Source organism: Balaenoptera acutorostrata, chromosome 1, assembly GCF_949987535.1.
Source record: "Balaenoptera acutorostrata chromosome 1, mBalAcu1.1, whole genome shotgun sequence".
Classification (NCBI taxonomy): Eukaryota; Metazoa; Chordata; class Mammalia; order Artiodactyla; family Balaenopteridae; genus Balaenoptera; species Balaenoptera acutorostrata.
In genome coordinates, this window is record NC_080064.1 from 74,105,856 (window position 1) to 74,126,453 (window position 20,598).

Genomic DNA, 20,598 nt, shown 5'->3' on the forward strand with positions numbered 1-20,598 from the left:
ATAGAGTTACTCTACATTAAAGTAATTGTAAAATACTGAGCTAATTTCTCACAAGTTAGGTATCCTAGGAATTTACGTTTTCTAGGAAGCTACATTTATTTTTATATTAATAATGATCCCACAAACAAATTAAAAAGTTGCTGCAACTTAATTTGTGATCTCTTAATTGTGATCTCTCAGATTCTCTCTGAGAATTTAAGTTAATCCTTTGCTTATGACCACCCCTTTCAAAACACTTTCATATGTAATTATGTCCATGATACTCCTAGAGCACAGGTTCTACACTGTAGAAGTAATGTAATCTCCACAAGTCCTGCCCTACTGCAGTTCCAAAGGCAGTGTCTTCCCTCCTTCAGTGCACTCAGCTTAGTGCACAGCAGGCAGTAGTACATACTGTCTTGGTAAATTTAAATGCGTGCATGCACGCGTGCGTGCGTGTGTGTGTGTGTGTGTACGCATATATATGTATTCACAGTTTCTAAGCTGATTGTCATGGCCCAAATCAGGAAACATCTTATCACCCTACCACCATCGAGAAAGAGAGAGAGAGACAGAGAGAGAGAGAGACTGACTTATTTCCTTAGTGTAACTGAAACTCGTTCAAGCCTCAAGGGGAAGGTTTGCTTTAAGACTTGGTAATGGTTCAAGTCTCATTTTACATAAACCAATTTGCTTAACCCACAGAGAGAGAAAAGACTAGATTTTCAGAAAGAAAAAAATATTAAGGAAAATATTTTTCTGAAGAAATGTACTTCCCAATGGGAAATTCAAAGATTCCATTTTCAATCTTCTGTGGATATTTGATATCTTTGGAATTTTTAAAAAATGCTTTAGAAACTCAGAAAGGTATTTTTTAGTAGAAAGGCTACTGTTTATTTTTTCAGGAGAAACATGGGCCCAAAAAGACAGCATGTCATCAGTGAATGACAGATTTTCTTAAAGGGAATAAGATTCAAATACGTAGATTGAAAGGAATAAATTTTCTTCCACGTTCTAAGATGTTCAGGGCTAAATACAATACTGTTTTTATTATGTAAAAAGGATTAAAAGTTACTTTCATTCAAGAAACAGTAATATGTTAGTTAAATTAACTCTAAAAATTTAAATTATTACTAAATATAAGAAAAACTAGATATGATATGCATGTGTTTATATCTCTATATTTGTGTGTATATAGATATATCTCCAATTTACTTAATGTAAGCAAGAAAAACAGGAGAACACCAATTAATAAGGGAATATGTTTATAACTAATAAGTCTTGATCTAGCAAGGCTTACATGCCTGGGCCCAGAGAAATCAAAATTTCATACAAACGTAAATACACAAAGAAAACAGTCTGACTCTCTGACTCTCAGCTGAGCACTTTTACTTTCTCTCCCCTGGGATTCTGGGTATTTCTGTAAAAGCCTACCTCCATCACCACCCTCCCCCCTGAATTTGAATATATTTATATTTTGATACTTTGGAGCCATCTGATTAGATTCACTATCAGGTTACTCACATCACGGTAATTTTTCTTTTGCTGACTTGGAGTACAGACGTAAGAAAAGAACACATAAAATGGAGGGAAGGCAAAGGACCTTCTTCAAATAACACCTTAATTTGATGTAACACTCTGAGTAATATGTGACTTATAATATGAGCCGCTTTGGCCTCTCATTCTCTCATTGTTCCTTAAATATTTAAAATAAACATATGAATCAAGGTTCTCTACCTAATTTTGGTGTGTATGTTCACCACCACTGACCAAAGACCACATTCTACTCTATTAATCCCTATTTAAGTGTCAACACTCCAGAATCACTCATAAAGAAAAAAGAAAATGACCAGGACTTGCTTTGTTTGGTACTAGGCTAATGGCACCCCCGCTGCACAAAAGAAACCTATTCTTCAACCTGAATGTTTTTGAACCGTGTCCCCTCCCTCCTACCCACTACCTGGCACAGCTGAGTAATATGAAATGCCTCTAGAACACTACAGTACCTCAATTTTCAATACTAACACAAAAAATTTTAAGAAGCTGAAAGGATGGAGAAATAATTTAAAATACCAGTGCCTTTATCAAAGAACCCAGGGTCTTATCTGCCTGCTTTCTAAATCTAAATTCCAAGGAAATGGGAGGGCCAAAATCTATGAATTCAAAAACAAAAATTAAATGGTTAAAAAGTTCTCTCCAGCACTCCCTAATCCTCAGAGAAATATGAAAAGAAATGACTTCAAATGACATTTTTAGTAATGTAACAATAAGATACAGAATACTGAGTAACCTCCCGGTAACAAAGGGGAATGATTAATGAAATCCAGAGACTTGAAAAGCCTCATATTATCCAGTAATCCAATAATTTTTACCAGCTTTTTCATCAAAATATTTAATAAAGCAGCTATCTAAAAAGTGAAACATTCATTTCTTTCTCCTCTGGTAGAAGCCCTAATGAATGACTGAGTAGCCCAAAGAAGAAAGGAAAGTAAAAAAAAAAAAAAAAAAAAAAAAAAAAATCTGGGCTACACCAACTTGATAATCAGCAACAGAAAGATTAATGAGCTGAAAAGTATGAACAACACAACATCCAGTTGAAAGTGATATGAGAACAGTAAGATTCACATCATTTTAAGTAGTCTATATGATACACATACATTTTCAGGTAGGCATATAATTCAGCCTAGAAGCAGACTGCTGCCTTAGAATATTCCTTACAATTTCTTCTTTCCCCGAGATTGTAAAAGAAAAGCTTATCTATGACAAACTTCCATAGGAAAATGTCTTTGGCTAAAGGGTCTAAACTAGACTCTTTTCTTTGGGGTTTACATATCAGGAGTTTGAGTGGAAAGTGGGCTTTTCCAAATAATACATTCTTTCTCCCATAGTCCCCCTGCCTCCTCCTCTTTGCTTTACCCGGCAAATTCCTCTTCTTCCTCATCCTGCAAGTCTAAGCTGAAATGTTACTTCCCTTGGCCACCCTTCCTGAGCTCTGTGGCCTGAGTTTGAGTCCCATAGCACCTAGGCTTCCCCTAGCTCGGTAAAACATGGTGGATAATTTTATGCATGAAAATTCCAAGAGCTATTCCCCTGGAGAGGACACATTCAGAATGTGGAGCATCATTCTGAATCGCACTCCCAGGAGGCTGCATGTGATAAAAATGGTCACTGAGCATGGGCTTCAGCAGCCTGGAAGAGCAAGAGGCGGGGGGAGGGTGTTTTCTATCTGATGCATTAGCAAAACCCCGGGGCCAATTCTAGGAAAACCTATGACAAACATCTACAATATTCTTTGAAGTTTCTGGACGTGGACAGGGAATGGTTTATTCATTTTCTTTTATTATTGAGATGTTGACAGGCAGAGGCAGGAATCAAGGTGGCCCAGAGTTATTTGGATAATATTTTTTCTAAGAGTTTTACACCTAACTGTGAAAGACAGCTGCACCTTTTATTAAACTCATTCCTTTAGAAATGAGCTAAGAGTAGATTTTTACCTAGACCGCTAGGCTGTTAGATCAAAGGTTAAAGGAGTATACATTGACTAGATACGATTCAAAGAATAAGCAGAACTATTCTGGGTCCAAAGTGACAATCAAACACACACAACACTATGTGACTTCACTAAGTTGAAGAAGCCTAAGAATGCCATTTGTAGAGGTACAAAAAAAAAAACAAAAAAAATCTGATGTAAAACTCATCTCTACAAGCCTCCAAGTTTTTAAAGAAATGGATGGAGAGTGGAGGTCAAATTGGACTCAAAGCTACTCCTGCAATGGGCTGGGGATTGGGCTAATGCTATGGGGCCTGCAGTATAGCAAGCTTGGCAACCATGGGCAATGCCGCTTTGAGAGGACTGAATAAAGCGTAGAGTTAAGAGCTTGGGCTCTTGACTCAGACAACCTGGGTTTAAATCCAGGCTCACTATGAAAACTTGGGCAAGTTATATACTTTATGCTTCAATTTCCTTATCTATACAATGAGAATAATAATAATAGTTTACTCAAAATATTGTAGTGGTAATTATAAAAATGTTTAATATGAAAAACAGTTATCAGGCACTTAGTAATCTTTCAATAAATGTTATTTACATTCTTTATGATTACTAGTAGTAATAGATACCACCGGAGAAATCTGGGGGGGAGTAGTGTGCTAGGTACAAGAGAAAAGGATTCTGAATGGAGTCAGAGTAAATTACCAAAATAGTGTCATCAGCACCAATTTCAGTAGCAGACTATCTCACTGCCTTCCATTTGTGAAGAGTAGCTGAAATCCATGTTCAACATTCCAACCAATGGATCAACAAACAGAAAAAAATTCTAATTATGACTTTAGATTAAGAGAACTTCTACAGACAGCCATCAACTAAGGGCCATGGAGTACAGTTCAAATGTTTCACTTAAGTCTCTGTAGAAATAATTTATGGCCAAGATTATTCTCAGATTTCATCACAACCCAGAGCACCTTGTGAATTCTCCCTGTTGGTGAATGGTAGCTGAGGAAAATTATGGTGGTGAGAATAAGTCTGCAAATGGTATAAATGATTCAGTACTAGATGACTAGAATATTTAAATGGAAGACATTCAGAGATCATGTCAGACTAGAATAGTCTGTTAAGGTTTTACCCAAAAAAAGGGCATGGTCTGGGTCTTTACATAGGATTTAAATAATGCAGAGGGGATTGGAGAAATGGGGTTGTAGAAGGCAGCCCAATCAGCTACTCACTGACACTAACAGTTCGGAGGTAGAAAAGGACAAATTTTTAAGATATTTGAAAAATAATGAATTTGGTTTGGGGGAGCAAAGTTTAAGTAGGAGAGTAATGAGAGAGAAGACTGGAGAAATAAGAAAGAATCAGCATATTAGAGAGTCTTATATCTCTAGATAAAAAGTCTAGACTTTAATGATAAATGAGAGAAATCATTACAGATTTTAGGAAATGACTCTGACAGTAGAATGGATAAGTGAAACAAAAAACTGGAGGCAAAAATGCCTGGGAATCTATTAATTTCACTTAGCCTTTCTACCAAAAAGGCTCCTCTTCGCTGAAATCCTACAATAACATATCTGTCATCTCCTTCATAATCATGACTTTTGCATGCATCTTATTTTGTCTATTAGAGACAGCAGAGTTTTATTGGTTAAGAGCATGAAGTCTGGGGCCAGGCTGCTTAACTTCAAATCCCAGTTGCACTAGGTCCTTAGCACCTATCTGTGCCTTGGTTTCCTTATCTATAAAATGGAAATTACCGTAAAACCTGCTTCAAAGTGATGTTATGTGGATTAAATTACTTAATACATGTACAGTGCTTAGAACAATGCCTGGCACATAGTATAAGTGGTATAGTGTTAGCTATTACCATTTTTAAGTTTCTTCAGGGCAGGATCTATGTCAGATTCAGCTTTGTATCTCCAAAAGTATTTAAATTATCAAGTAAATACTAGATAATTGTGAAGAACAATGAAGAACAATCTACAATTAAATAATTGATAATTGTTAAGAACAATGAAAAACAATCTAGAGTAGCCACAGTGGGGATGTGACAGAAAAACTAACAAGATTTAGCACATGACTGAATAAAGACAATGAAGGAGAACAAGGGTGCGGATGCCCCTGAGATATCAAACCCATGTGATTGGGAGAATAACAATGAAATTTGGGAAGTCCAGAAGGGAAGCCATTTCTGAATAAAAGGGAGGTATGGAACATTTGGTTGTAGATATCTTGAAGACAAAATGACAGTGAGTCACAACGGCTTTGACAGGACTGAAAGTCTGGAGAGGAGCAGGAGTGTAGCCATGATTTTGGAAGTCTGCTACATAAAGGCAACAGCAGAAGAGCTGTAAGGATACAGATTTGTAACTGAGATTTTTCATTAATTAAGACTACTTTCTCTCCACTGAATTCAAATTTGTTGGGTGGTGTTGTGTTCATATCCATCATCTCATCTACATCAGCTTAAATGCTATAAGTTATAGTTGAGTACTGAAACTTACATGCAGTTACAAATCCACATTTTAAGAGATTAAAGAAATTCAGCCATTTTATTGAACTAACTTTATAACTAAATAGTAAAATATTAAAAATGACAATAATAAAAGATAACTTAAAACTTACCCTGAATCACAGAAACAGTTCCACAGTCCTTGGCCATGACTCCAGAGTAAGCGATTAAAAACTCGGTTGAAAATCCGATATAAATTTACTTCCTCGACATCAGGTACCTTCCAGATGCGTGGAAGAACTGTACGGACACTTGTTTTTACTATGTCCAAAACCTAGTGGAAAAACCAAAATATTTCAAAATCTAGGTGTATACGTGTGTGTCTAAAATTCAAAGAGAATATATATAACTCAAAAATGAATACACACACACATATACTCACTCACTCACTCACTAAATGACAGCACAGAATAAAAAGTCCAGAAATAGATCCAGTATTTATGAAACTCTGGTATATGACATAGGTGGCAAACCTGACTCATTGGAGTAAGAAGAGATTAAATTTAAAAATTAAAGTTAAGTGAAATTTAAATTAAATCAATAAATGGAGATTTTTTAAATAGTAATCTTCATGGAAAAAACAGATGGAGTTGAATCATTCACTCAATTCACAAAAATCAACTCTAGAGTGATTAAGGTTTTAAGTTTGAAAAATAAGTCATTAAATATCTTAGTGAAAAGTATTAGTGAATATCTTTTAGACCTTGGTTTAGAAAAAGGTTACTTAAGTAGCAAAAAAGTATAGAACATAAAAGATTAATAGGTTCCCCTTATATTAAAATTAAGAACTTCTGGCCATCAAAAGATACCTTAAAGGAAATAAAGATCAAGTTACAAACTGGGAAAATACATTCAAAACATACACATCTAACAAAAGATTAGTATCAGGAATATATAATGAATGCCTAACCAATTGTTAAATACACACCAACAAATTAACAGAAAAAAATGGACAAAAATACATGAACAGGAATTTCACAAAAGAGGAAATAAATATGCATGATAAACATAAAGAATAAAAATTAAGACTATAATAAGACATCATTTACTATCCATTTAATTGACAAAAATTAAAAGTCTGACAATACCAAGTGCTGGAGAAATATGGATCTACAGCATCTCTTAGACATTGTTGGCAGGAGTACAAATTGGAAAATAGCTGGGCATTATCTCCTAAAGTTGAAAATGCATATACCCCAAGACCCAGCAAGTTTATTCCTAAGAGAAACTCTCTCACAGGTTAAAAACAAGAGCCATGTACAAGAATGTTCAAACAGCTGTTCACAATTACAGACACCTTGAAAAAATCTAACTCTCCATCAATGGGAGAGGGAATAAATAGTTGTATACTCATTCCCTTGGACTTTTATACAGCAGTCAAAATGAATGAAATAAAAGGACACACAACAACACGGAGCATCTTAATTATTAATGGTTAAGTTTTTAAAAAATACATATCAGTCATTACATACAGTATGAAACTCTTTTAATAGAGGTAAAGACAATTAAATTTTAAAAATACTTACGAGGAATACACATAGCTATAACAAGAATATATAAAGAAAGAAAGCAAGGGACTGGGGAATACTGAATTTAAGAAAATGGCTACCTGAGACATGAAGGGCCAGGGGGATGGAAGGTAGTCATTTGATAAGATAATAGATTATTGCCAAGATACTTGATTTGGGTGTTGGGTTCACAAATGGTACAATAACTTAAAAACACTAACTAAATAAAAGCAGACCATATATGGACCAATAATGAGAAAGCATCATGAAACAAGGCCTAGGATTAATCTAATTCTGGGAAACTAAAATCCTAGAGGTTCTGAAAAATTTATAAATCCCAAAAGGCTACTTTGACTAATTCAATGGTTTTATTTATTTATCTATTTATTTATTTAAATTAAATATTTATTATTTATTTATTTTTTGGCTGTGTTGGGTCTTCGTTTCTGTGCGAGGGCTTTCTCTAGTTGCGGCAAGCGGGGGCCACTCTTCATGGTGGTGCGCGGGCCTCTCACTGTCACGGCCTCTCTCGTTGCGGAGCACAGGCTCCAGATGCGCAGGCTCAGTAGTTGTGGCTCACGGGCCTAGTTGCTCTGCGGCATGTGGGATCTTCCCAGACCAGGGCTCGAACCCATGTCCCCTGCATTGGCAGGCAGATTCTCAACCCCTGCGCCACCAGGGAAGCCCAATTCAATGTTTTTAATACTTTTGCAATTCAGTTATTTGCAAGGAAACACTTTTTAAAAAAAGTAAATATGAACAAATACAGTTATCCTAATTTCAGTTCACCAAAGTACATTTTTCACTTCTTATTTCATGTAATTAAAGGAACTCCTTGTAAAGATGAGAGTGAGAGATGAAAAGAGAAAGACTTTCAAACAAAAAGACTGAATGAAGATACGATTTTTCTCCATAGGCACACACGTATAGAAAATTGGAAGCATATAAAAGAATAATTTAATTTGTTTCGCTTTAAAACAGCCATATTTAAAGAAGTGATATTAGTTCTCTCTGATAAAGGCAAATTTAGAATAAACATCTGTTTAAAAATCAATTTAGGGAAAAAATTTCAAAATAACATTTTATTTATAGAAGAATATCAACTACAGCTTCTCACAGTGAATTGTGTAAGCAGCATGATTCCTTCCTTTCCTGCTCCAGCTTCTTTCACTGTGAAGTGGGAACAGTACGTAAACCCTACAGGCGTCAGGGGTGTGTGGGCTGAAGGGGAGGAGAATGAGGAGAGATAATGCAATCTGTAATAAAGTAGCTTGCGAAAAAAATTGTCCTGGAAAAGCTTGTTATTACAGATAATGAAAGCTTAATTATGAAGAGGGATTTAAAATTTCTTGATATGAGTTGTTCACAATAATACTGATATAATTTGGACATCAGACATTAATTCATACCTATTATTTTTTTACGATTTTCAGTTAAGCTAATAGTTTAACCTTTTATATTTTTAATGTAGAAAACAGGACTCATAATTGATGTGATACGAGAATCAACACTAGCAGTAAACGGTAAATTTTAATCAATTCTCTTCTCAATTTCCCTTCCTCCTTTCTATGTATTAGTGAGTAATAACAGGCCAAAAGTCATGACGCAGGAAGAATTTAAAAAGCAGCAAAGATAACCCATAAATTGGTTTCAAGAATAAATACGAGTTCTACATAATAAATGAAATTAAAATGTTAACAATACTGGAAATTTTAACATTACCTTCATTTCATATTCTATTATTAAATAATTATTCAGCTTTAAAGTGACACAGCATTTGAGATGACGGATTATTCGTTATTTCCTTCTGAATATGCGCACAGTGAAATGCATATGATGCGAAAGAACCAAAGAGGAGGGCAGCTCACATGAACTCGCTGCCTGCTACGTGCCAAGCACTGCTCTCGGTACATCACTTAGAGAGGCTCTCTTGGCCGCTACTCTGTATATGCTTTACTCTTAATTTCGAGGGAATTTTAAAGCATGATGGTCTAATATACTAGCCTACACGTGGCTAAAAGCAGCAACTTCGGAAAACGGTCCAGGAGTTTGGGATAGGGAATGCAGCTGCTCCACTCCTAATGTTTCCTCCAACATGGAGATGGATAAATCTTCAGGCCTCTTGCAACCCAGCAAACAACTCTGCCTGAGGAGTGATCTCCCAGATTGTGAGACCAGCATGGTCTGGGCAACCCAGAAACTTGCTCCTTCTTTGCCAGAGCACCTCCTGGGAAGATACATTCTCCTTTGCTTCCCTTCATCTTTCAATTTCAAGCTCTGGTCCTGGAGAAAGGAGTGGGTTAGAGAGACCTGTAATTTGGAGGGTACGAGGGCATATAAACCAAGGAAGCAAGAGCCCAAACCCTTCATCTCTCCTCTGAGTCTTCACATAGCCTCTCTCCTCTGCCTGGAACAGTCTTGCCCCATCTGTTCACCTGGTGAACTTCTATGTTTTACCTCAAACATCACTTCTCCAGGGAGACCTTTACCTGCGACTAAACTATTGTATGATCCCTTAATGCCCAACTCTTCCCCTATTAATAATTATCTCACTTTATGTTAATTTCCTGTTTAGTTAATGGAGACTGTTAGCTACATAAAAAGAGGAATTATACCAGTATACCTACCATGTCCCCAAGGCTCAAAAGAGGTCTAGCACTTAGTAGGTGTTTGTCTTAGTGAAAATGCTTCTTGCAAGAAAGTAAAACCTATGCAAACAAGGTAAAAATCAGAGCTAACACTTATTGAGGGCTTACAATGGACCAAGCACTGTTCTAATCACTTTTACAATAGCAATTCATTTAATCCTCAAAATAAAAACATTGAGATAGATAAAATTGGTCCACAATCCCTTTCCAAAAACCTTCAGTCTAGATTTCATAATCATACACATTACTACTTCCACAGGAAAACATGTGAATATTCAAGCCAAGAGACAGACAAAAATAACAAATAACTTCCTGTAGGGTCATTGTCTCCAAATGAGTTCCGGTGGGTTAGGTTTTGCTGCCTAATGGTTATGAAAAATGTTTGGTTTTGAAAACATTTTGGATCTCATTTTATGGATGAGAAAATTCAGGCATAGAGCAGATAAGTAACTTACCCAAGATTGCACAGTTAGGTAATGGATAGCTATGTAGCCAGACCCATGACCTTAACCACTACTCGACAATGCCTCACAATTAATTTGATCTGTCCTGGTGCCAATAGCAAAATCCTAGAAGAAACTGTCTCTTCTTAGATTCAGATTTACCTCTAGTCAGGTAATACTTGGGAAAATGGGTGGAGTCACTGTGTACAAACAAGGTTGCCCAGGCACCCCCTCCAATAAGGCCATGCTGTCCATCAGGAACCAGTTTGCTTAAAAGGCCACGCAGATGGGGAGACAATGCCTGTACCTCTAGCAAAACACTGGCTGAGTAATTTTAGGAAGGCAGAAAACAGGCAAGAAATCAAACTGGGATGAGGTAAATTAGTGTCAGTTCTATCTGCAATGCTATTTGGATTTCTGGGTGTTCTGGGGTTAGAAGTAAATGGAGGGGAGATGAATAACTTGTGAAACACAAAAACAAATAGTCAGCAAGGTGCCCTTTGTGTTTATCTGCGGACTCACGTGAGGCTAACTTATATAATATGGGTATCCATTTCCTGACATTGTGACTTTTAAAAGCATCCCGATTCAACATCAAGCTCTCCAAGGGAAAAAATAAATGGGATATTCAGTCAATGAAAGCATTAATAACATGAAAAGATTTATCTTTTCCATATGAAATATAGCACATTTGAAGGCATAAAGCACACAGACAAATTCACATTTTGCAAGAACATACAGATGCTGAATGACAAACTACTCCATATGGCTGAACAGTTGGTCCTAAATTAAAATAATGGCATGAGGTGAGGGAGGTTTAGAAATAACATTAAAATCACTACATGCTGTACTAATGATGCATGCAGCAGCCATGACTATAGGGTAAAGGCATCTTTGCTGATGGAAAATGAACAGCCCTGTACAGCATCTATGTCAGCCCAAATGAAAAAGAGATGGAAAATAATAACATCAAAATTCATGCAGAAGCAGCTACAGTAGGTATTTTAAAAACTTCTATTTAGAGAAGAAATACTTGATAAACAAGGATTTCTTAGAACCTTAAAATAAATGCAAATATTGTACAACCTTATTATCACTACTTATTTCTCTTCCTTCTCCAATCTTAGTTTATGCCTAGATATCAGAGAATAAGCTTTTCAGAAAATTTGGCATTCTTCACAGCCCACCATCGCTGCGATATTTTCATACTTCAAGTATATTCCTTACAAACTATATAAAGCAACTGCATTCTTAGCAGAAAGCTGCATTATGCTAGTGTGGAGTTACCACAACATGACAGTAAGTAAGATTAGCTGATTCCATTTTCACCTGGTGAGGATTCCTTTCAGTAGTTTAGTCCTACATCGTTGACCTTTAAATTTTACACCCATTAAGGAAAATTTGAAATAAGACACGTGTAAGAGTTTGTGTGTGTGGCATTCTAATCTTAAGAGTTTTGCAACATTCAAATGAGCAACTAGCAAAAGCTTCGATACTGGAGCAGAAAAAGTGAGATACATATTTCAACAACGGTTTCTAAATGGAATTAAGAGATTTAAATGAGAGTCTTGTGCATTCCACATCTAGAATTCTGCTTGGGATGTGGTTGTCTCTCAATCAATATTGTTGAGTGCATGTTTTAATGAGCAAATAAATAAATGAATGAATAAACAACTCTAAAAATCCCCAATAGTGCCTAGTACAGTTCTTGTACAAAATTGGCAACCAATAAATGTTTGTCAAATTAAATTGTATCACACACAACCTTTGTGGTAGTCATGGAGACATGCCATTTGAATCAACCAGCTTCTAAGAGTGCAGTTAGCTGACAGCATCCATCCCCATTCAGGATCCGTTACAACAGTCAAGTCAAGCTTATACTCTCCCCAGACTGCTCCCGGCCAAGGATTGAGCATGGTTGGGATACCAGAGCGGGGCTATTTCTGCCCAGTGTGATCCCTCTAACAGGCAATCTGTGTTCTGGGCTCCCCATCAGCCTGACAGGCCTTTCTCAGAACTTCACTAAAGTCTGAAGATCTTCCTCCCCAATCCTCCTACCTTCCATTCACTGGTGTTAGACCAATATTGCAGGTGGAAGGCTCTTCTACCTGCTCAAACTCTCTCTCCCCTTTATCCTTCTTGGGTGTCTTCTCTCATAAATGTCTTTCACTTCTAATTCTGTCTTATGTCTGCTTCCCAGGGAACTGAACTGACATAGCCATCCAATGATTATTGACTATCATCACAGTCCAAAGGACAGATCTGATTAATCCACATCTAGATGTTAAATTAGTTAAGTTCTTGGCCTTCTAAATGGGTAACTTTTAATAATACCTAATTCTACATTCTAAAGCTGACCCACATTTCTAGGTTTCTTTTTTGTCTTGGATGCAGTTTCTAGCTTTATAAAGCAATAGCACAGGTTTCAAACAGATAGTCAAATGAAGAGTCAACATGTTATAACCCAACAGACAAAATTTTATACTTCATTTATACATATTCTACATAAAATAATTCTACACATGAAGAGTTCTTAGTAAAATAAAATACATCAGAGAAACAGCCTGACATGAAGATCCTTAGAAGGAAAAAAAAGTCACCTGCATTTTACACCTTCTAAGCCTAGAGCACCTTGCCATATGATGGCTTACTTCCTCACAAGAACTGTCCAATACTTAATGCTACGAACCTCAGAGAAGTTGTGAGAAGTTACCTGCCCCCGCAAAAAGGGCAGGGGCAGTACTCAACCCAAGTCCATATGACTACAAGTCCAGTTCCTCTTTCCACTACCTATTATTGCCCCTTTAGTTTAATATCAATATATAAAAGCTTTACAAAAAATTTTTCAATACACTTTGCAGCTAATTATTATATTGGCTCTCTTGTTGTCAAGAAAAAAAATATTCCAGTCAGTCAGTCATTCTCTGATCCCACTTTACCTCTGATTTCATCTGAAATAAACAAGGTAGGGAATAATATATAATATATACATTATTATAAATATATAAGGAAGTCTCATCCATCGCTATATATCTGGGAAATTAGAGTCTGTTTTGGGGGAAAAAAAGCCTTTTAAAGAACAAAATGGTTGATGAAAGAACAGGAAACACAGTAATCGTAACAACTGCAAGAAAAGTTGCTACAGATAAGTTGCACACTGTGTAAATACTGGGCTTCCTCTTCTCATCATAACCTACACCTAGCATCCCTCAGCCACCTTTCCGGACCCTCCATGAACCTGGGCAACTTAGCAAGATAAACTTATTCTTGTTAAGATCAGCCCTTACGCTTCTCTGAGAGTCAAAATTCAAGCTATGGAATAATGCCATTTGCAGCAACATGGATGGACCTAGAGATTGCCATACTGAGTGAAGTAAGTCAGACAGAGAAAGACAAATATTGGATTGGCCAAAAAGTTCATCCGTAAAGTGTAATGGAAAAACAGGAATGAACTTTTTGGCCAACCCAATATCATATGATATCGCTTATATATGGAATCAAAAAAAAAAAAGGGTACAAATGAACTTACCTAAAAACAGAAATAGAGGCACACATGTAGAAAACAAACTTATGGTTACCAGGGGGTAAGGGAGGAGGAGGGATAAATTGGGAGATTGGGATTGACATATACACACTACTATATATAAAATAGATAACTAATCAGGACCTACTATATAGCCCAGGGAACTCTACTCAATACTCTGTAATGACCTATATGGGAAAAGAATCTAATAGAGTGGATATATGTATAACTGATTCACTTTGCTGTACAGCAGAAACTAACACAACATTGTAAATCAACTATACTCCAATAAAATTTTTTTAAAAATTCAAGCTATGAATTCTTCAGCCCAAAATAGAACTGTCTATTAAATTACCTTGTAGAAGAATGACTGTAACTGCTTGGGTAGCTTTGTGTTGGAGATGGGACATCTTATCACTGATAACAAGCACAAAGGAAATATAGTAGCTTTGATTAATGCCAAAATGGAAGATGCAACAAAGGAGCTCAAAGAAAAGGTAAAAAGGTGTTTAAATTGTAATAAAAAACATGCCCTCTCTCATCAGTGCTCTCATTCCCTTAACATAACAGGGTATGATGAATACAGAGATGCAGCTGCACATCTGAGAACTGGAGGGAAGGATTACACAAAGATGACTTACTCCACATATTCTTAGAGTAAATCAGTATAGCAGAAGTCACTATACTGACACAAGTACTTGCTAGTAAATTTATAAGCAAGTATTTACTTTTACTCGAAATTTATAAACACAATTGAGCATAACAACCCTAAAACATGAAATAGATTGTTTCTTCTAATTGATAAGCATTATTACTATTCATGCACATCATTTGATCACCCCATACAATGTTTTATCAGACCTTCTCATATCACATGTTAAAAAAAATAACAGCATTATCTTAATTTGTTGATGTTCAGATAAATACATAGCACTAGTAAAGAAACAAGGGTAAAGAAAGAAGAAGCTAACTTGCTATTGACAGAATCCACAAAAGAGTCTAGATTTGAATCAACTGAACAAATGTTTATAGAAAGCCTACAGCTGACTACAAAGTAAGACACACCTCCCCCCCTCGCCCCTGGCTTTTAGAAAGGTGGAAAATTTAATACAGAAACCTCTCAAGTCAGATCATAAGTACAACTGAGTATGAAGTACTGGGAGGATTTAGAATAGGGAAAGATAATATCTGGTTATGGGGGCATACAGACAGGCCTCACAGAAACGCCTGTGTCTCCCTGTCATTCTTTCATTTCTGAAAAGATTATGTTAACTTGAAAAAAACAGAAATATACAAAAACAAAAGGAAACATGACACCAAATATTACCACTTTCCTTCCTCTGGCTCAGTACGTCTATCCTCCAGAAATAAAATATCTTAATAATTCGGAACTTAGTTTTTGAAATTTTTTAACACTAGATATATATTTTTAAAACAGTAAAAATCACAGTGGTGATTTAAAGTAGGGCAACACATATTACTGTATAACGTGTTTGTTTAATTTACTGTCTTGGCATCTTTGTAAGATGGCATATGAAAAGGAAAAAGGCACTCTCTCTTTGAGATGCCCAAGGCAATGCTGACCTTAATGGACATTCTTGCAAGCCCTCTGATAGAATTTCTCAGCAGGAAAATAACTGAGAAGGTTCTCATCTAAGAACTTAGAAGGCTACACGTGGTCTGTCTAGATCCACGCTCTTAAATGCAGTAGCCACTAGACACATTTGGCTATTTACATTTAAGTTAATTAAAATTAAAAGTTCAGTTCCTTAGTCACAATAGCCACATTTCAAGATCTCACTCAATGGCCACATGCAGCTAGTGACCACCATATTGGACATCACAGATACAGAACATATCCGTCATTGCAGAAAGTTCTACGGGACAACACTCATAGTAAATAAACCTGGTATTTTTATTTCACCTGGCTAGAGAATGGATTGGTCACAAAGACTGCATGGGTAACTAATGAAGAATAAAGATGAAGGCCACCGAAATCTGGAAGGCTCCCTCAGTGCCAACGTGAACCACACTTAGTTGGCACTCATCACTCTGAACCAGAATGCTTCCTATATGTGAGAAGAGATGCCTGAGGGCTGATGGACTCATGGCCTCCCAGAAACCATGCACTTGGTGGCTGCTTATCGCTTATATTCTTCACTCATGATTAGTAAAGTCTGGCTAATTTTACCAATGTACATATGTTGCATTCGTCACAAGTCATAATCTTGTGCTATATCTCAAGTTAAGATCTATGATTCCAGAATAGTACTCAATTTAACACAACTGAATAGTATGGATGTACTATAATTTATTTAACCATAAATCTACTGATAGATATTTAGGCTGCTTCAAGTGTTTTGCTTGCACAAATACCACTGCAGTGAATGCTCATGTGCATAAATCTTTTACACATACATTTTATACAGATTATTATTCTGTAGGACAGAATGCTGGAAGTGGTTTTGCTGAGTCATAAGGTTGTGAACATTTGTAACTTTAATAGATACAGCAAGCTACCTTTCTAAAGAGCTGTACCAATGTGTTCTCTCTATAATAGTATAATAAAGCCCCTTTTATCCAGACTATTTCCATCACTGGATATTATGTCTTATTAATTTTTGCTGATATGATGTTTTTTACTTGCTTTTCCTTCAGCATTAGTGAGGACAAGATCTAGTTACATGCTAATTGGCTCTTTGAAGATCCATAAATTGTCTTTTCATGGCTTTTTTTATATGCTTTTCCATTTTATTTACTAACTTTACAAGATAGTATGTCTTCTGCTGATTGATCGGTAGGAAGTATTGGTTTACTTGTGCTAGTTTGTGTTTTATGTGCCACAAACATCTGTCCTCTTCAACATCCACCCCTTTCCCCTGCCACCCAATTCTCCTCACCACTTCTGCCTTTTAACCTGGTTTAAGACACCTTTTGCCATCCATTAAGTTTTTATGTCATCAAATCTGTCGTTCTTCTCCTTTATGATTTCTGGGTTCTAAAACCTAAGTCTTCCTTAAGAAGTTGTTTCTTCATTCTAAGATTATAAACATAGCTTTCTGTATTTTCTTTTAAACTTTTAATATTTTTTTACATATAAAACTATCATCTATCTGGAATTTATTTCTGCATATGGTAAGAGGTAAGGCTGCAACCTAATTTTCTTACAAATAGGTAGTCAATTGTTTCAGTATCATTTAGGGGAAAAAATTACCTTTACTTCACTGATTTGAAATGTCACATTTATCAAGTATTAATATCTTATAAGCATTTTAATCTGTTTCTGGGTTATCTATTTTGTTTTAATTACCAATTTAGCTAAATTCTTCTATCTTCTAGGTTACAAAAAGTACACGGACTTGAAAAGATTCAGGGTTCCAATTCCACTAAGAGGTCCTTATTTTAATGAATAAGGCCACAGTTAGTGACTTGAGAAACAGGAGTTCTGGGCTTACAGTACGTTTTCAATCTACTTCTGTTACCAGCTTTGTTACACCCTCCTCAACAGCAGCACAGTGTTTGGCACATGACAGGACACTAAGTTGTCCTTTGTTGAATGAGTTAATGCTTAATAATGAGTTCAGTTTACTCAGAGGAAAGTACATAACTTCAAAGTCATTATTTGATCCGTGTCAACTTTCAGCTTACTAGCAATAAATCCTAGAAAGGGGAAGTAATAGTTTGCACTATTTAGGAATACAACAGCTTCACTAAAGCTACTAAAATAGTACATCTCCCCCCAGATAATGTTGCAATGCATCTATGGGCCCCTCGGGCTGCGGGCCACTCTCCTCTCCTACTCTCTGAGATGTTGTACTGTCTCTGCAAATCTCCAAAGCCCCTCCCCATTGGAGGAAAACCTTCACATCTTCCCACCACAATGCCACAGACTCTACCTTCCCTCCTATTAGAATAAGTGCTCCTGGTTAGGACAAACCTTCCCAGCTTACTTACTTCGAGGATTTTCTATCACCTCTCTTTCCTGTACCATTCCTCTCTTCTAGATCATTCTCATCAGCAACTAACAAGTGTAAATAGCCTCATCTTAAAAAAAAAAAAAAAAAAAAAAAAAAAAAAAAACCTTGTCCTTAACCCACATCCCTCTCCAGCTACCATCACATTTAACTTTCCCCTCTATAGCAAAATTCCTTGAAAAAGTGCCTGGACTAGCTGTGCTTTTTCCCATATCTTGAATCTACTCCATTCAAGTTTTACTCCCCACCATTCCCGTGAATTTGTTATGATCAGGTAACCATTAACCTCCAAGTTGTCAAAAACAACAGTCAGGTCTTGGTGTTCATCTTATAACTCCTATCAGCAACATCTGACTCAGTTGATCACTCCATCCCTGAAATAATTTCTTTACTTGGTCTCAAGGACCCTAAGTTCCCATGGTTTTTCATACTTAACTGGCTGCTCCTTCTCAGTCCCCTTAGATTAATCCCTCCGCCCCATCTCTCTGATTTCTATACATAGAAGTGACCCAGGGCTCAGTCCTCAAAACTCTTCTCTTTTCTAACCACACTTACTCTCTAGGTAATCTCATCTAGTCCCAAGGCTTAAATATCCTAGTGACCCTTAAATTTTGTATCTCCATATGCAACCTTAGCTCTGAACTAAAAAACTCTACACCTACACACTCAATATCTTAAGTTGGATGTCTAACCAATATATCAACCTTAGCAGGTCCAAAATCAAAGTAAAACAAAACAACAGGAACAACAAAGCCCTGCTCTTTCTCCAGCATCCACCCAATTCAGTTACCACCCTAGCTAAGCAACCATGAGCTTTTGCCTCAGTTACTCTAAAAACCTTCTACCTGGTCTCTACTTCTGTTCTGCCACATTCCCTCTCCCCTAGTTCTATTCTTCACAAGTAGCTCTCATGAACCTTCTAAATTATAAACCAGACTATGTAACTCCTCTGCTCAAAGTTTTCCAGTGGTTTTTCATCACTTGGAATAAAACCCAAAGACTGTCCATGGCCTGTAAAGTTGTGATCTGACCCCTGCTTATCTATCCAACTGTCACCTCCACATCACTCACTCTTAACCAGCACAAACCAACTATCCTGTAAATAAGGAAATAAATGGTGTCTCCTGTCTCATGGATACATCAAGCTAACTTCTACCCCAGGGCCTCTGTGTCTGCTCTTCCCTCTGCCTGATGCTTTGTACCTACAGATGTCTGCATAGTATTTTTCTCATTTCATTTAGGTCACCTTCTCTCAATTTTTTAATCCTGATTTATTTTTCTTCATAGTACTTAATACTACCTTACCTTCTAGTATATATTGGTTTATTGTCAAACACCTTAACTAGAATATAAGCTCTATGAGACCATGGAATTTTTTTTTAATCTACTTGTTTACCCTCAGAAGCTAGAACAGTGCCTGAAACATAGTAGATACACAATAAATATTTGTTGAGGAAATGAGTAAGCAGATGAGCATTTATATAGTTTGATTATGAATGTGGCTTAATGATCTTAGCTTAATACATAATCCAAAAGAGCAAACCTGTTTTTGGGTATTCATTACTCACTTTTCGTTGCTTTACAGAGTCCAATTTTATGAGCCAATATGAAGCCACTTTTGTTTTATGATACTTCCAGTTATCAATGATCTGTTTTGGGGGAGAAACATTAAGAAATTTAATCTAATTAATTTGTGAAATGAAAGCACTATAATACTATTTGCAATAAAGAATGTCTACTTTCACAAAAAGACATGTGAAAAGACTTTTAATGTAATATAAAGAAGCCATCTGAATTTAAAGCTTTTCTCTTCTTGCTGTAAAAAGCACACAATCTCTAATGATTGAAAGTCAAATGTCTTCAGGAATATAAGGTTTGGGAAGAAGCCCAAAACATAGATTTTTCATTTTAATTCCAAGAACTGTATTTACAACATCATTCACAGTAACAAAATATTGAATAACACATTAGAAGATAGCCTATATTTAATTAGGATTCCATTATCCCCCTATTTTGTTTTTTGTGCAAATCTGCAAAATTTCTGAATATATATTCTAGTTATATACGTTATAATAAATAGATTAAAATAGTTGCTGCATAAGTAAACATATAGTAAATAATCTAATGTCTTGTATAATTATTAATATCTTTTATCAATTATATAAGCCTATATACATGTTCTTTATAGAACAATCACAGTAGCCACAAATATTAGTTCTACTCTCAGATTATCTAATATTTCATCTAGCTGATTCAGAAAGCTATTACATAATTTATATCTCTAAGAAATAGAAATAAAATGTCTGGTACAAAGACGTCCTACTTTAGGGAATAAGAACATATGTAAATAAAAATATATCTAGCATAATGCTTTATAACTAATGTTCATTTTTCTTCCTTTTCCCCTGATGTAACAAATAACACCTCATTTGCAAACAAGATACCATTTCACTTTTTAAAAAATATATAACAAATGCAACGCATAATATTTGGGGATTTTGGTTATAACTATGTTATGACT

At 36.0% G+C, this 20,598-nt stretch overlaps 1 protein-coding gene across 1 annotated transcript in view; it reads right to left on the reverse strand.

Annotated features, from left to right (window-relative positions):
- Positions 1-20,598, reverse strand: part of TTLL7 (tubulin tyrosine ligase like 7) — a 153,955-nt gene that overhangs the window by 16,131 nt on the left and 117,226 nt on the right. Inside the window, exons 18-19 of the mRNA XM_057553568.1 lie at positions 19,646-19,726; positions 6,095-6,255 (exon numbers count right to left, since the gene is read on the reverse strand). Coding sequence (XP_057409551.1) covers positions 6,095-6,255; positions 19,646-19,726 — 242 coding nt within the window. The remainder of the gene's footprint in view (positions 1-6,094; positions 6,256-19,645; positions 19,727-20,598) is intronic.